The sequence below is a fragment of the Aulonocara sp. 'chitande type north' Nkhata Bay genome, linkage group LG14 (assembly GCF_057382095.1).
Source record: "Aulonocara sp. 'chitande type north' Nkhata Bay isolate Kocher_YH1m ecotype deep benthic linkage group LG14, A_spYH_male_GT1.1, whole genome shotgun sequence".
NCBI lineage: Eukaryota > Metazoa > Chordata > Actinopteri > Cichliformes > Cichlidae > Aulonocara > Aulonocara sp. 'chitande type north' Nkhata Bay.
The window spans coordinates 38,645,971-38,662,156 of record NC_141357.1 but is presented as its reverse complement, the minus strand read 5'-3'; the positions used below and the strand labels follow the sequence as shown (position 1 = coordinate 38,662,156).

The window sequence follows — 16,186 nt, the reverse complement described above, 5'->3', positions numbered from 1 at the left end:
CTCGCACAAATTAAAACCTGGGTCAGAGCAAAGCTGGGCCAAAGTTCAGCACATGGTTAAAGTTGTCACCCAGCCAGGGTGTAAATATCACTCAGCAGCCAGTCGTAAAGCTGAAGCAGGCAGCATCAACACATAAATCTACTCGTGCTGCCGGCTTAAATAACAAGACCACCTCTGACCGAAAAGCTGTAGATTCTTCTTGTTTGCACAAATTCATTCAGGTTCACACTGATTGTGTCTGCAGCTCCAACAAAATGAGGAAGAGGAGAAACACAATTAGACTGAATTAGAATTTGATGGAAAAGGAGGAGAAGGAAGAGAATCGGGAGACTGAGCGTCTTTATGCATCTCTATGATGTCACTGAGGTTTCCTGTCATTAATACGATCCTCTCACAAAGAAAGACGCCCCCAATGTAGTTCACCTACTTCCTGCATTAACCTCCTAAGACCCGAACTCTCATGGCATTTTTAATTTCTCTTTGCTATTTGGACTGACTGGGACCTGATGAATGTAAAAACAAAGAATTGCATGATTTTATTATTATTTTTTTAATCTGATTTTTGTTTCTGAGAAAATTGAGGTCCACATATGATGATATGACCTTGGCAGTATATCGTCCTCGTAAGTGGACATCAGGCCCATGTAGAGCAAAATTTTGTATTTTGGTCTAGACCATAGGTGTCAAACTCTGGCCCGCGGGCCAAATTTGGCCCGCAGCCTAATTACATTTGGCCCGCGAAGCCATACCAAATTACTATCAGAGCTGGCCTACTGGTATTATACAGCTAATATATATATTGTTTAGTATTAAGCTTTGCTTGTTCCATATTCAGTTTTTCAGCAAAACGTGTTTGAGTCCATAAGAAAAGATTCACTCTTATATCTGGAGGAATAAATATATTTCAATAAATATTAACGTTAGCCCGCGACTTTGTTCTAGTTTTGAATTTTGGCCCACTGTGTGTTTGAGTTTGACACCCCTGGTCTAGACAATCCAAAATGTGATGTCCACATATATGGACGCCAGGTCCTCAGAGGTTAAATACTGGCTTGCAAAATGTTCTGATCAGGTTTGCATCTGCAGGTAAATGAACATCAAATCTCTAAAACGGATTAAAATCTGTTTATACTTTTAGTCCTAAGACCATATGTTGTATATTTATCATCCTTGTGATAAACCCATGTCAGCCTTTGGTTTATGGACTTTGCATTTTGAAGCTTTAGCATTTGCTTTATTGCTATGTTGGTTTTTGTGAGCCACATATTAGGACGAGGGATCAGGATCTGGAGTCGTGCACACTGTAGTTTTAAGTGTGTGTGTCTATAAGATTTCTACAACAGATCTAAGTTGTGCCTGAGAACAGGAAAGTCGTCTGCATAGAGGAGAACTTTCATAGCAGGCATGTACAAAGTGAGGCTTTGTGCTCACATTGTAGATGTGTAGCCACATTTGTAGCTACAAACACTCGTTTTAATTCTTTCAGCCTGTTTTGATGCACAATTTAGTTGAAATCGGGCAGAAACGGGGCTTTTAGAGTGTGTTCTTCTGAACTGATTGCATATCGCATAGATTTGATTCGGGTTTCATTGTTTCTGGAAGACAACAGTCGCAGGCTCGTCCAAGTTTTCCAAATATAAGAATATCTCCACCTGATCAAGCCTGGATTTGGGAAACCAAAAAACATCTGCTTCAGATGCACTTTGTGTTTGTGTGTTCAGAGGCTGCGGCGAGAGGCGGGGCCTCGCCTCATCCAGCTGGACAGCCTGACACGGAGGAATCGAACACTAACTCGGCTCTTCCAGGGTACCATGCAGGCTCGGCTGCTGTCATCGGCGAGGGAGTGCGGCCGCCGCTGGGATGACGTGAGCGCCAAACTGCAGTCCATCACAGGCCAACTGCAGGTACGCGAGTCAGACCTTCTGAGGAGGGTTTCACTTCTCTCTCTTCTTTATAGTTGACTCTTCCCTCTCTCTCAGCTCTTTGTCTCAGAGTGGGAGGCGTTTGATGCACAAAGGGAGGAGCTTGCAGTTTGGTTGGCTGACATGGATGTCCGCCTGATCGAGGTTGAGCAGCTGACAGGAAACGCCTGTGAAAAACTGAGACAGCTGCAGGTGTGGGCTTGTTTTGAAGTGACACATCAGTTTCTTTCTGCATGTTTTTACTTTGCTATTCATTTTATTTCGTCTTTTTTTTTTTATGCGTAGTCGTTTCAGGAGTGCGTGTGCGAGAATTCGGGGCGTGTGAACGCCCTGCTGCAGTGCGGCGAAGCATTGATCCAGCACAGTGTGCCTTCTGACGCTCAGCACGTCGAGAGCCAGCTGCTGGAGCTGCTGCAGCATTGCAGCCACGTCTACAACAACATTGGACGAACACACACGCGGCTGCTCAGCATGAGACTGGTACACACACACACACACACACACACACACACACACACACACACACACACACACACACACACACACACACACACAGTAATCAAAGCGTGTCTCAGGTAATTGGTATAGTGTTTGATTTTTGTGCTTTTAGACATTTAAAAACATGTCAGGATCTGAAGTAATCACACTTATCATTCATTTGGTGTTTGTGCATCGTGTCAGCATGAGTCTGGTAACCTGAGGGCACAAAACAGACTAACAGTGTGTCCCACAAATACCTGTTTGAAATGTTGATTTTAAACTCTTGAAAGTAAAATTGAACTTCTCTGCAGCTCCCAATAAAATAGAACAGAATAGAATAGCTCTTTATTGTCATTCTACATGTACAACGATAGCACCACACAAACTGTGCTGGAATAAAATATAAATAGTAGACATCAGGAATAAATAACATGCAGGAGAATTGTGTACAATCAACAGGAATATGTTTGAAAATGATAAAGCCACACATCAGAGAACCAGATGCAAAGTGCTCTGAGGTAGTGCAAAGAAAAGACGACCTCACAGGTGAGATCAGCAGAGGTGTGGGGTGGGGGTGGAGCCGTCTGTGCCTCATGAAGTCCAGGATGAGTTTGTTTGAAGGGACGTTCAGGTTAGTGGGAATATTCAGAACTTGAGGGATGAGGTTTTTTGTACTCCTTCCTTCCTTCCTTGGGATGATGCCAAGGCATTCCCAGTCTACCCCTTCTCCGTGTCCTAGGTCTGTCCCAGGGTCTTCTCCCATTGGATGATGCCCAGAACATTTTACACAGGATTCATCCTGGTCAGATACCCGAACTACTTCAACTGGTTCCTTTCAATGATGAGGATTAGTGGGCCGCCTCTTTGCCCCTCCCAGAGTTCCTCATCCCATCCCCGAGGCTGAGCCCAGACACCCTTGGGCAGAATCTCATTTCTCTTGCTTTTATCCACCACCTCATTCTTTCTATCACCACTGAAGGTTTGTGGCCATTTCCCAGTAGACTGGCTTTGCTCTTCAATCTCTTGCTTCACTCGCAGAGAAGAACTCAGAATACGTCTCTCTGTGGGAGCAGCTCATTCCTGACACTCCCCTCTTTCCACCTGAGAACTATGCCCTCAGACTTTGAGGCGCTAATTTTCATTCAATCTGCTCCAACCTTGGCCGCCACCTGACGAAGCCAATAAAACCATCATCCCCAAGAAGCAGAGACGAGATCCTGAGACCACTGAACCGGACGCCCACTTAACCCTCGGATTGGTTCCAAGAAGCTTCCTGGTTACTATTTTCATCATGCTGACAATTCAGGGTTAGTTTGCATGCAGGTAACAGGTCTCTGAGGAATAGACTGAATATACTGGCATCAGTTGTCGTTTTTTATTTTAGCTTCCTATTGTTTGTGAGCAAGGTTTCTTTGTCATCATCTAAGCCTCCGTGTTTTGGACTTTCTTATATCAGGCCCCTCTTTGTTTCTTTGGCTCAGATTTACTGGCTGCATCTGAAACATTGGCCATCTTTCCCAGAAGCCGTGTCTGCAGGCAGTAGCTCCCAGATTCAGGAATCCTGAATGGACTATCCAGATATTCCAGTCATAGAGATGCGTAACAGTAACTCGGGCGTATTAAGGACTTAATGTTGTGGGCTGACATGAGTGCTCCAGTAACGGAGTACTGTGATTAAAGTCTGAAGTCAAGCTTCAAAAACATGCACATCAACCAAACCCCAGCACTCATAAATATCCTCTTCCTCCTCCCCATCCTCTTCCTCCAGGTGTTTGAGGACGACTGCATCCTGTCCCAGGCTACAGACTCTGGTTGTCCTTCGGAGAGTCTTTTAGAAGATGAGGGAACAGCTGAAAAGCAAAATGTGGACCTCCCCGCATCGTCAAACCATCCTAAAGGTAAACCAACATCTCTGACCTGAAGGAGTCGATTTGATCAGTTACTCACAAAAGGATTAAGATCAAAACGAACCATAAACCTCTCATCTGCCTCCTCCTCAGACCCTCCCTCACCCATTCACCATCCTCCTCCTCCATCCTCTCCTACCCATGAGCACCTGGGGCTGGAGTGGGACCCGTCAGTTGACATTGGACGCTCTGTCTCCCGTGACGACGCCGACTCATCGTATTTCAGTGCCAGCACAGGTAAGAAGATGCCTCACCTTACACGGGAATACCGCCTTAAGAAATCTAAGGTGACACCGTGAGAATGCAGATTTGTTCTCTCAACAGGATTTTTTTTCTTCTGCAGGTTTGAAGAGGTGGAGCTACCTGAGTTCCTTTGACTCTCGGTCTGACATCAGCGCCGACATCAGGAACCAGGAGGGAGACTTGGTGAGTTAAAGTCTAACATTGAGCCATTTCCACAGGTTAGTAGAAAGAAATCTTGATTGTGATCTGCAGTGAACCCCGCAGACTTCCTGCTGCACAAACTCTTGGAAATATTCCACTTCTGCCACCCATTTGTCATTTATGTCCTTTAATTTACTTTGTTACTCCGTGCTTCTCTTTCAAAGGATGGGAATCGCCCGACTGCGGTGACTTCACTGTAATTTGTTATTGATCAAACTGTTACAGAGTCAATAGTTCATCTATATTTTGGTGATGGAGGATACTGTGATACATTTATTCTATTCCCTCAAACAAACCGTAAACTCCAGTTTTCTGATTTGACACGCACAAAGTGGCACAAAAGTGGAAGCAGCTCGTCCGTTACCGGCCTCTAAGGACGGACAGGACTGGATTCTGAAGTAAAAATCTGGTTCCAGTTTCCGAGCCCTGGACTGCAGTGATGAGTAGTTTTCTTGTTTGAAATCATCATTTGTCGTTTTTGTCACCAGTTAACGAGTTTTAAATCGCAGAGATTGTTTCACTCTAAAAAAAACGTTTGCTGTTACGATACCACCAAGATTCTCACAATGAGTGGTCCTGGAATTGAACCCTGGGGAACACCTTTAGTTCCATTATGGTAGAAGTGATTCCTTCTGCCTGCGCACACTCACATCTTTATGACAGGTGATTGTCAAACCATCCAGCAGTGTTTGATTTGTTCTCCGGTTTAACGCCTTAGCTCGATCGATATGAACCACATTGTTTTTTGTGTTTGTTTTTTGAATGGATAAAGTCATTTATTTCTCTTGAGGTTCTGAAAAAATACATAATTTGGTTATTTTAGTCAATGAAATAGCTACAAAACCTCCCATCTCTACCTCCATCACAGCATCCACCAAACTGTAGTCTGGAGCACACCGTGATGATATAAACCAGCAAAACACTGATGTTGGAAAACCTTTTCTTGCAAAAGCCTCTGGATGAAATTAAAGCCAGTCTTTGTGGCGTTTGGCCTCCTAATTGTGTTGTTTGCTCTCTCCTCTTGGTTGTTCTGCTCTGACCCAGATGCTGCATGGCCCAGAGGCCTGTCTGCCTGCCTCTGTCTCTCTCACACAGTCATTGATGTTCAGATACAGCGGCTCTCTAAAAACGTTCCCCATCAGCGGCTGTCGGCTGTATGAGCTGGTTACAGCAGTTCACCTCCTCTTCTGCTGATTTATTGATGATGCCTGCAGAACGTGGCACCTCTGCATGTTGTCGGGTTTCCTTTTTTAGCTTTATTGTGGCGAGACGCTGCAGTGTGCTGAAAAAGCTGCTGTATGAGACAGGCAGAGGAGGGGAAAAGAAGTAAAAATCTGGTTCCAGTTTCCGAGCCCTGGACTGCAGTGATGAGTAGTTTTCTTGTTTGAAATCATCATTTGTCGTTTTTGTCACCAGTTAACGAGTTTTAAATCGCAGAGATTGTTTCACTCTAAAAAAAACGTTTGCTGTTACGATACCACCAAGATTCTCACAATGAGTGGTCCTGGAATTGAACCCTGGGGAACACCTTTAGTTCCATTATGGTAGAAGTGATTCCTTCTGCCTGCGCACACTCACATCTGTATGACAGGTGATTGTCAAACCATCCAGCAGTGTTTGATTTGTTCTCCGGTTTAACGCCTTAGCTCGATCGATATGAACCACATTGTTTTTTGTGTTTGTTTTTTGAATGGATAAAGTCATTTATTTCTCTTGAGGTTCTGAAAAAATACATAATTTGGTTATTTTAGTCAATGAAATAGCTACAAAACCTCCCATCTCTACCTCCATCACAGCATCCACCAAACTGTAGTCTGGAGCACACCGTGATGATATAAACCAGCAAAACACTGATGTTGGAAAACCTTTTCTTGCAAAAACCTCTGGATGAAATTAAAGCCAGTCTTTGTGGCGTTTGGCCTCCTAATTGTGTTGTTTGCTCTCTCTTGGTTGTTCTGCTCTGACCCAGATGCTGCATGGCCCAGAGGCCTGTCTGCCTGCCTCTGTCTCTCTCACACAGTCATTGATGTTCAGATACAGCGGCTCTCTAAAAACGTTCCCCATCAGCGGCTGTCGGCTGTATGAGCTGGTTACAGCAGTTCACCTCCTCTTCTGCTGATTTATTGATGATGCCTGCAGAACGTGGCACCTCTGCATGTTGTCGGGTTTCCTTTTTTAGCTTTATTGTGGCGAGACGCTGCAGTGTGCTGAAAAAGCTGCTGTATGAGACAGGCAGAGGAGGGGAAAAGGGGAAAATAAGATGGGGAAACAAAGGCGAGGACAGACGTTGTCAGTCTGAGGTAATTTGAATGTCCTCCTCTGGCAGCCTGTAGCTTCCTCGTTTTTGTGTATTTCTGTCTCTTTCAGACAAACACACTGTGTCGCACTGTCGGTGAAACCCAAAGCCCAACAGGAAAGAAACAAACGAGAGGCGCATGTAAAACTGAATTAGCATCTGATTACAGCTGCAGGATCACAACAAAGAAATCAAAGTTTGTGTCATCCCACTCTGCTTTCTTATAAGCCCAGCCTCATTATTTACTGGGCTGGCGAAGACGTGATGTCAGCGTGCCATCCCCACGGGCTCGGCTCGGCACCGCCTGCCCCGAGGACTCATGTGGTCGTACTTCATTAAATCTGCGACTGTGTGACCTTGTCTCTGGGTGCTCGCACGCCGCATGAATTCTGAGTGCTACTCAAAAGACGTGCCTGCAGAGTTTTGTGATCATGTCCACTACAGTCACCACCGCTGGCTCCCTGTAAAAAGATTTGTTTTTTTCCATTTCTTGTGATTTCATGACTGAAAATGTTCCTGGTCATCTTTTTATACAGTTAACTCATTAAAGGTACATTTTGTGAGAGCCCTCTGCAAAGTGTAATGACGACCTGCACCACAAGGTGGCGTCGTCTTAATGAACATCATGTTTACAGCACAGATAATCTTTGCATCATTTCCCACAATGTTTTAAAAAAAAATTAAGAAAAGAAATAAATGCACACAAGCTGCTATAAGATTAAAATAAAAAATATCGATATAAACTAAACCTTACAGTTCATGAGGTGACTACTCAAAAATAACTGATAACTTAATTACTTGTTACTAAACTACTTTTGGCAAAATTAAGTTACTTAATTACTTGTCAGAATAAAATAATTACACGACTCGTTACAGTACTTAAAGATCTAAAAACACATTTTCACATAATTACCAGTTAATATAAACCTGTAGGCTCTCACACACCAGCATAGACCCTGTCTGCATGAGGACACACAGGATCTTTCATTTAGCTTTTATGTACAAGCACAAAGCAGAGTTAGTGGTGAGCGGCCTGGATGCACTTTTCCCTTTTTGTGGAACAAAATTAACCTTCTGCTTTTCTTTATTTCATGCTGTCTTCCTGTTTGTTTGCTTCTTCTACTCAAACTCTTGCTAAGCTGCTCCAGCAGATAATAAAACACGGAGGTGGGAATGAGCAGAATAACTGGAAGTTTTGCAAACCTGGATGGATAATGGAGTTCTGAGTTTGACTTGGAAAATAAAAAAGTTAAATCATCTCAGTGAGGTTTTAAACTTTTCTATAATGAACTCTGTCTGCAGGAATGGCTTGATCACACTCAGCTGGGCTTCTCGCCTGTCGCAGACCAAAAGGCAGAAGCTCTGGGCTGCAGGGACCAGTGGAAGACCTCGACTCCCGACCGACAGGACGGCGAACCGGTTGACTTTGATGGAGGCCGCGTGCAGGCGTGGCTGAGAGTCCAGAGCGCCGCTTTGCCAGAGAGGAGCACGTGCTGTTCGAAAGAAGTGCAGACTGATGGGAGGCTGAAGGTACTGTCTTAAAAAATGTTCAAGATCCATGGTTATACTTCCTCTGTGGTCCAAATATAACCATGAAAAACAACCGAACAGCGCGCTCGATCACTGAAGTTATCTTTATAGTTTATTCTTTACAAATAACATTCTCCGAGATGCTTAAACAGTTGGTGCTGCTGCACTTCTCACAAATCTTAAGTCATTAGAAGTTCATGAGCGGAGCTGTGCATTCAGAACGGTTTGATTTTCCATTTAAACACTTCCAAAACGAAGCCGGTGCCCTCGAGGTCGGCCCTTCATTTGAGAGCATCTGTTTGTGGGAGAGTGAAGCAGAATGTCAGCAGACTCAGGTCAGGAGGTTTTACACGCAGATGATATTCATGTGCTGAATGTTAATGCTCAACTCCAGGAAAACGGGTTCAGTTAAAAAAAAAAAAAAAAAAAAAGTTGAGGACAGTCGGTTTCTCAAACATCACCACAAGGTGGCAGCAGTTTACCACAAAGTTTGGCCTAATTTAATGTTTGTACTGTTTTCTATTTAAAAACGACGACTTCACAGATTGAGCTCCTGAAGCTACCAAAATAAATCAGCAAAGTGTGGCGTTAACATGAATTCTGTACAAATTTGGAGCTAGCAGTGGCCTGAAAAGAGGTCTTGTGCTGGAGGGTAAATCGAACGCCGCCTTGTGGTTAAAAGCGGAATTACACACTAGTACAGCTCAGGTCTAGTTCAACTTTAGTTGATATCTACGCAGATATCACACGGACATCTGTAATATCTTTTTTGATTGAGTTAGAAAGTTTTTAAGTTCTTTTTAAGCAAGTTTGTAGAAATCGAAGCTGTGAGCGACATGTCAGACGCGCAGCTTTAAACCGTTTGCGCTCTCCTCGCTGACTGCCAAAAGTGAGCGTGAGCAGATTTGATAATTGTAAGCAAGAGAAGCTCTGATCTCTCAGATTTAGTTATACAATTTATTTTGCACGGCTCCAAACAGCTGCTGCATTAATGAGTCTGTCCTCAATCACACACACAAATCCAATTCGGCTCTTACAAATCTGTCCTGCGTGCTCACAGATGTCGAGTTGCGGCCCGACTTTGGAGAGCACAGATTTGTTTAGCGCTCACTCACGTCCTTATTGTTTACCTTGGTTTGTCCTGAGATGGTAGTCGGGTCCCCGAAGTGTGGGTGAAGAGGCAGAAGTGTCCCCAGAAGCTCATTAATACAGGTTTAGGCTTTACACTGACGCAGCCGCACAGTCTATATGTTCCAGTTTAAAGTTGCAGCTCACACAACAGATCCCATCAGCCTTTATTTTCCTCCCAGATTCATCCTCCTGAATAACTGTCCTCTCCCTCCTCTCCAGGCCTCATGTTTCTCTCTCCATTTAGACTTCATTGGCCTCAGCCTTCATTTTCTCTCCCTCGCTCTCATTACTGGGGAATAGCATCTATTTATCCTCCTCTTCCTCCGTCCCGTCTGCTGCTCCTCGGGCCGCCGAATGAATCCATAAAGTCTTGATTTATGCATCGTCTGACTGCACTTTAACTGTCACCATAAAAACAGAGAAGCACGCCGACTTCCTCCTTTTCTTCTTCCTTCTTTAGTTTCTCCTTGCCCTCGTCTTCCTCCGTCTGACTTGGACAGTTATGTGAACTGGCTCTGTGTGCAGGAAATCTATAAAGATGAGGAAGAGAGGGAAGAAAGTTTGTGGATTCGTTTTTAGGGGTCAATTCATATGACAAAGTGTTATTGTATCAGATTTCTTTATGTACTTGAATTTGAATTATGCAAATTTGATTGAGCGCGTGTTTGTGCGAAATAGCACTGGGACTTTCTAATGGAGGTTCATTACAGAAAAAAAACTATCGAGTGAGTGCAAAACAAATTGGAGGAGAAATTAGCTGCAAGTCCAGATCGAGAGCAGCGAAGGAGAAAGTCACAAAGTTTGTCGATGTTTTGCAGCAGCTGCAAACTTGTGATGAAAACAGAAGTGTGTGGCATTTGTTCATGCGACAGGATATAAACTGTATATAAAAGATGGACACCGTCGTGATGAAAAATGAGTCATAAAACAAAATCTATCCCCGTACAGCTGTTATGAAGGAGGACATTGGCCATAGAGACCAAACAGGTGTTTGTAACCACGTTAACTTGGGCGTCTGTGGGCTGATTCACTGCTGGTGCTTCTAGTGGACATTTGAGGAGCTGCATGTTTTTGGGACTTCCACATTTGCTTAATGCTTCAATCCCGATGTTGCTGCTCTCCGATCTGACGGATAACAATGCAAATATAATCTCAAAGCTCAGAAACACAGCGTCCGTGTCTGAGTTGTCGTCCATCTTTAAACATTCACCGTGATTTGAGGAAGGATGAAGTAAACTCTAACATTTACGTTTGTTTACCAAAATCCCCACGTTCAGATGTCGCAGGGTTGCATGGATGAAAACCACGCTGATGCATCCAGCAGCAGCCATGGCTGCCACGATGACACACGGCGGCTTTCACCATCAGATCACCTGAATTTAAAGGCCAGCTCTGATAGGATGAGGAACCACTATCAGTCACAAGCACCGGTGAGCTGATGGGTTTTCAATAACAACTCTTTGTTTTTGTTACTTCAAGGAGAAAATAAGCATCTGGACGTGTTGGTAGATAGTTTTAAATCTATAAAGTTATAAGCTGTTGACACTGGTGTGGATTATTGGAGGCTCTCTGTTCTTTTAGGAGGAAGAGGAGCTGTACTGCTGTGAGGAACCTGAGCGTCTCATCTCTGAACAAAGGTGAGGAAACGCAGAAATCCCTCAGAGGAACTCATGTCCTGTTCTAACATTCTAACAGTTTGTTCAGGTCAGCAAATGCAAAAGTAATTATGAGTTCAGATTGCTGTAAATACTATATCAGTGTTTTTTCTACTGTCGGATCTGTATGATGTCACGTGGAGCAGATATGCCTGATATGATGCTTAAGTCTCAGCCCAAGCTTAACTGATTCATTTTTCAAGTATTAAAATATTCAATATGTGGGACACTGTGTCCCAAAGCCTGTGTTTTTAAAGAAACACCTGAAAACATGCAAAAGTAGGATGATGACTGTATTGTTTTTAAAGGCTTGGAGCCATAAAAGGGTTAAATATCACTCAATACTTAACTGGGAATAGAAACAAAGTTGGTAAGCTGGTCACATAAATATCTGACCTCTAGATTTAGGATATGATTAGACAGTTGAATACAGTGTTGGTCAAGTTACTTGAAAAAAGTAATCAGTAACTAATTACCGATTACTTCCCCAAAAAATTAATGATTACTTTACTGATTACTTATTTTCAAAAGTAATTAATTACTTAGTTACTTAGTTACTTTTTAAAAACACGATTTACAACCTGAAGAGGTGATAAAGTGATAGATCTTTCAGCCCAATTCTACTTTTTCTGCATAATCCATCATACAAAATGTAATCAAATGGAAAAGTCTCTTTTTAAAACTTGTTTTATTAGTTTTAATCTTTTAACTTTATGCATCAAGCAAAAATGTAATTATATGCAACATTCTCTGACTGAAAGAAAGTTGTTTAACATTTAAACCTATTTTCTGCACATTCCAGCTCATAAAATAAAATATTTTTTGTGTTTACACTCAGTCTTTCAAATAGATGCAAGTAAAACACAGCAGAAAATAAATAAAGTCACAGACTCAGCGGTCCTGTTGCTCTATTTTCACCTGTTGAGCAGGAGTGAGGCAGGCGGAGGTTTACCCTGGTGCAGGTGTGCCGCAGTGAGAGTTTCTCTGTGAATTTCCCATTACGTAGCAGCGCACTCGGTGCTTGTTTAGGGTTTTTTTTTTTTTTTTTTTTTTTTTTTCCCCCTGTAAAAATAAGTTTTCTTCCCACGCACAATGGATGCTAATGTTTTTGTCACTTTTTATGGAATCGGTGTGCGTCGTGTGTCCCATCAGCACGGCCTTTGTCTGTGAACTTAAGTCCCTGAAATGCTGAGACCAGATGAGGTTTGTGGTGTCGCCTCAGTGTGAGGAGGTTTCTCCGGCTGCTCGCGTTTCTTCTCGAACCACAAAGACGCGCATCTCAGGCTGGTGACTGAGAGGAGATGAAGCGCTCGAACTGCCTTGATTGATGTGACTGTGTGGATGTAAAGCTCTGAGAGGTCAGGAAGAGAAGAAAACTGTTACATAAACAGTCAGTTTCCATTTGCACAGCTTTGAGAGTACTCGCCTTTCTACTCAAACTTCAGATGCCCAAAGCAAATTTCTTAAAATGCTTTAATTATTCAACTTTTCATGTTTTAATTATTGATTTAGTGCCTCAATTATATTTTCTGCAGGTTTTATTTAAATGGAGTATTCCCAGGGCAGTTTCTGATGACTTTAACTTTTTACATCTGGTGACTGTGGAGACTGTGAGCACAGTGAAGTCCCATCAGATGATGGGATACTGTTCTCACTGAGGGATGGAGGTGATCGGCAACAACGCTCAGGCAGGCTACGGAGTTTAGACAAGAGGCCCAAAGTGTGCCAAGAAAACCTCCCCCACACCACCAGCAGCCTGAACTGGTGCATGCATCCATCCTGTCAGCATCACCATCTAAATGTCGCAGCAGAAATTGAGACACATCGGGAAACTTTTTTCCATCTGTTATTGTCCAGTTTTGGTGGGTCTGTGAGCTGTAGCCTCAGCTTTCTGTTCTTAGCTGACAGCAGTGGTACCCGGTGGTCTTCTGCTGCTGTGGCTCGTCTGCTTTAAGGTTTGAGATGCAGAGATGCTCTTCTACATAGTTTGGTTGTAATGAGTGAGTATTTGAGTTGGTGTTGCTTCAGCTTAAAGCAGTCTGACACTTTCTCCCGGAGAATTTTTTCTGACCATTATCTGTAAACCTGAGTGTGTAAAATCCTCTTTCTTCCTCATTCTGATGCAGAGTTTGAACTTCAGCAGGCTGTCTTAACCGCAGGGCTAAATGTGCAGAATTGCTGCCATGTTATTGGTACCTAATAAAGTGGCCAATGAATCTACATCTTGCTTCCTAATGTTATTGTTGGCAAAATCAGATTACATCAAACATGGCAAACCGCAGCCCTGACTCAATTTATCTGACATCAGCAGGTCTCCTTAAAACCTAATGGTTTGCACTGAGCTCCTTTAAACTCCCCGGGCAGGTAAACCAAACACTAACGCCTCCACCTTCCCCTGCAGTGTTCCCTGTGTGACCTCCAGCAGCAGCAGCAGGGCTGCTTCCTCGCTCTCCCCCACCCTCCTCTGCCTCCTCCTGGCTGCAGCACTGGTTCTGCTGGCCTGTCTGGCCTGGGTCTTCGCGGAGCAGCCATGTCACCGCAGCAACACGATGGCCCGTACCTGCCACCTGACACTGAGATACGTCAACGGACCCCCGCCTACCTGAGTGCCAGTGGAAACGCTTTCTTGTGGCTCTTCAGGACAGAGGTTTGCAGCTCGCTGTGAGCAGTTCAAACTGCAATAACTTGAAACAAGACCACAAAAACAATCAGGTCTTCTGCTAGAAGATGGAAGAAAGTCTGTATACAATGATACACAGGATGCACCTAATGTTGGAGATCTTCTCACTCTGAAGTCTGACTTGCAGGGACCTCACATTTTGTAAAAACTGTAAAAATGATATGGGAGAGGTTTATATATCCACGGTGATGTCCTCAAACTGTGCTAATGTTAAAATGCAGCTTACAAACTGACCTCCCCCCTCACTACATGACTGTATATAATTTTGTCATTTATATCAAATATTTGTAGTATTTTGTACTTCATAGTCCACGTCTGCCTGTGACGGTACTTTCCTAATTCACTTTGTACAGTGTTGCATGTTTTACAGGAAAATGCTTCACTTTGAGTGAACATCAGCGTTTGTGTCCAAGCTCATGACCGAGAGTGACGTTGACATTTTTCTAAACCACTTCAGTCTTTAAAGACTTTAAACGGGGCCGGGTTCTATTTTTTGTGTGTAATAAGACTTTAAACCAGAAGGTGGCGCACTGAGGTAAAGACGTCCCAAAAATAGTCGAGCTAATCCGACTTATTCTGGATTCGTTAGAGTTCATCCTTCAGAATAGTTAAAAGAAAATGCGATTGAAAAGATGACAGTTTGACGGCAACAATGAAACCTTCTGCTCAACGTGCTGCCACCTTGTGGTGGAATATTTTCATTACAATTTAGAAAAAGTACGTTTTATTATTTCTAAGGTTTCAGACTTCTGTGAGAATCAAACTGTAGAGCCCATCTTTGGCCCTGTTGGTACCTGACATCCAGCATCTCTGTTGATTTCCAAGTTCAGAGCTGTTCTCACGCACTAAAACCTGGTTACTCAGACCATTTTTTTTAAGGTGGTCTGGGCGACACTGAAGGACCACCTACACAGCTCACAGCTCTGCTAGTCTACCGAGCTATGGGGGGCCGGGTTGCCAACCAGGACCCGTGCAGGACTCTGGCATCTGGTCTTTGCAAACATAAAGAAAATGTAGGGAGAGATCCTGGAAGAACTGGTCCCCTCATGTTCTTGGAGCTGTGGATGCACATTAATGAGAGGTGTAAACAGGGCCTGTGGAAGTCAACATGGCGTCTTTTTAAACAGAGAGACGAGCTTTGACTGACCGGCAGTCATGTTCTGCAGAGGTATGTGAAGCACTCACACATGTTTTCAGTATGAAGAGCTGTTTGATGCCATGTGTGAGTCTGAGTTCAGCACAGCTTCCTAAATGTTTGAGGGAAAAGTCATTTTCTGTTGCTGTCATGAGCTACATAATTATGAGATCATGTGTTTTTAAAGTGTGTTGGCAAAATAACTGTAAAACTGACGTTTGTATTGGTCGCCTGCCACCTCATACATTTCAATTTTTTTTTTTATACAAGAATAATTCTTGATGTGTTGTTGAATATTTGAAAAAAGCCTTTTTGTCCAATGAAATGTCATTTTTTTATATATATATAAATGTGTTAACATTAATAAAAATTAATTAAATGAAAAAGTGGTATTTTCTGATCTTTGATCAATGACCTCAGTAATTCCTGATCAGTTTCTGGTCAAAGTCCACGTTACTGTCTGCAGTTTAGCTTTGACTGAATCTAAAGAGCCAAACGGGCTTTCCTGAATTTCCTTCCCCCTTTGAGAAGCTTCAGTGGAATTACAATTAATCTTAAATATTCACTGAGGTGGTGTTTGAAATGGTATTTGCTAATTCTCAGAATGGGGGGGAGGACTGTAATGTGGGAGTTTAGGATTTTAAAGTGATGAAGAAAATGTCTCTTTTGGTCACTTTAGTTGGCAGTTAAACGTCTATTTGTCCGTCTGAGCTGTGAGAAAATCACTAGAAGCAGAGATGCCCACACTTCCCTCTTAACAGCCACCTTCTTGAGTTCTTCTGAAGGCGATACTGAGGTGTTTCCACGACAGACCTCGGTCTTTCCTCTGGCTTTCCTGCAGTCTCCATCCAAAGAACATCCCAATCATCATGAGCGGTGGATCCCCTCTGAGCTCCTGAATGAATAAGCTCTTCATCTTATTGAACTCAGACACCCTTTGACGGACTCTGATTGTATCTTTGAGCTTATTCTTTCAGTCCCTGTCTTCAGCTCATTGCCACAGGTG

At 43.2% G+C, this 16,186-nt stretch overlaps 1 protein-coding gene across 1 annotated transcript in view; it reads left to right on the top strand.

Moving 5' to 3' along the window:
* LOC147315229 (uncharacterized) overlaps nt 1-15,553 on the top strand; it is a 35,770-nt gene extending 20,217 nt beyond the window's left edge. The window contains exons 4-13 of the mRNA XM_086262488.1: nt 1,722-1,904; nt 1,980-2,114; nt 2,208-2,402; nt 4,171-4,300; nt 4,403-4,546; nt 4,653-4,735; nt 8,352-8,579; nt 10,988-11,140; nt 11,292-11,347; nt 13,767-15,553. Of these exons, the coding sequence (XP_086118614.1) occupies nt 1,722-1,904; nt 1,980-2,114; nt 2,208-2,402; nt 4,171-4,300; nt 4,403-4,546; nt 4,653-4,735; nt 8,352-8,579; nt 10,988-11,140; nt 11,292-11,347; nt 13,767-13,971 (1,512 nt within the window). The 3' untranslated portion in view covers nt 13,972-15,553. The remainder of the gene's footprint in view (nt 1-1,721; nt 1,905-1,979; nt 2,115-2,207; nt 2,403-4,170; nt 4,301-4,402; nt 4,547-4,652; nt 4,736-8,351; nt 8,580-10,987; nt 11,141-11,291; nt 11,348-13,766) is intronic.
* The last annotated feature ends 633 nt before the right edge of the window (nt 15,554-16,186 follow it).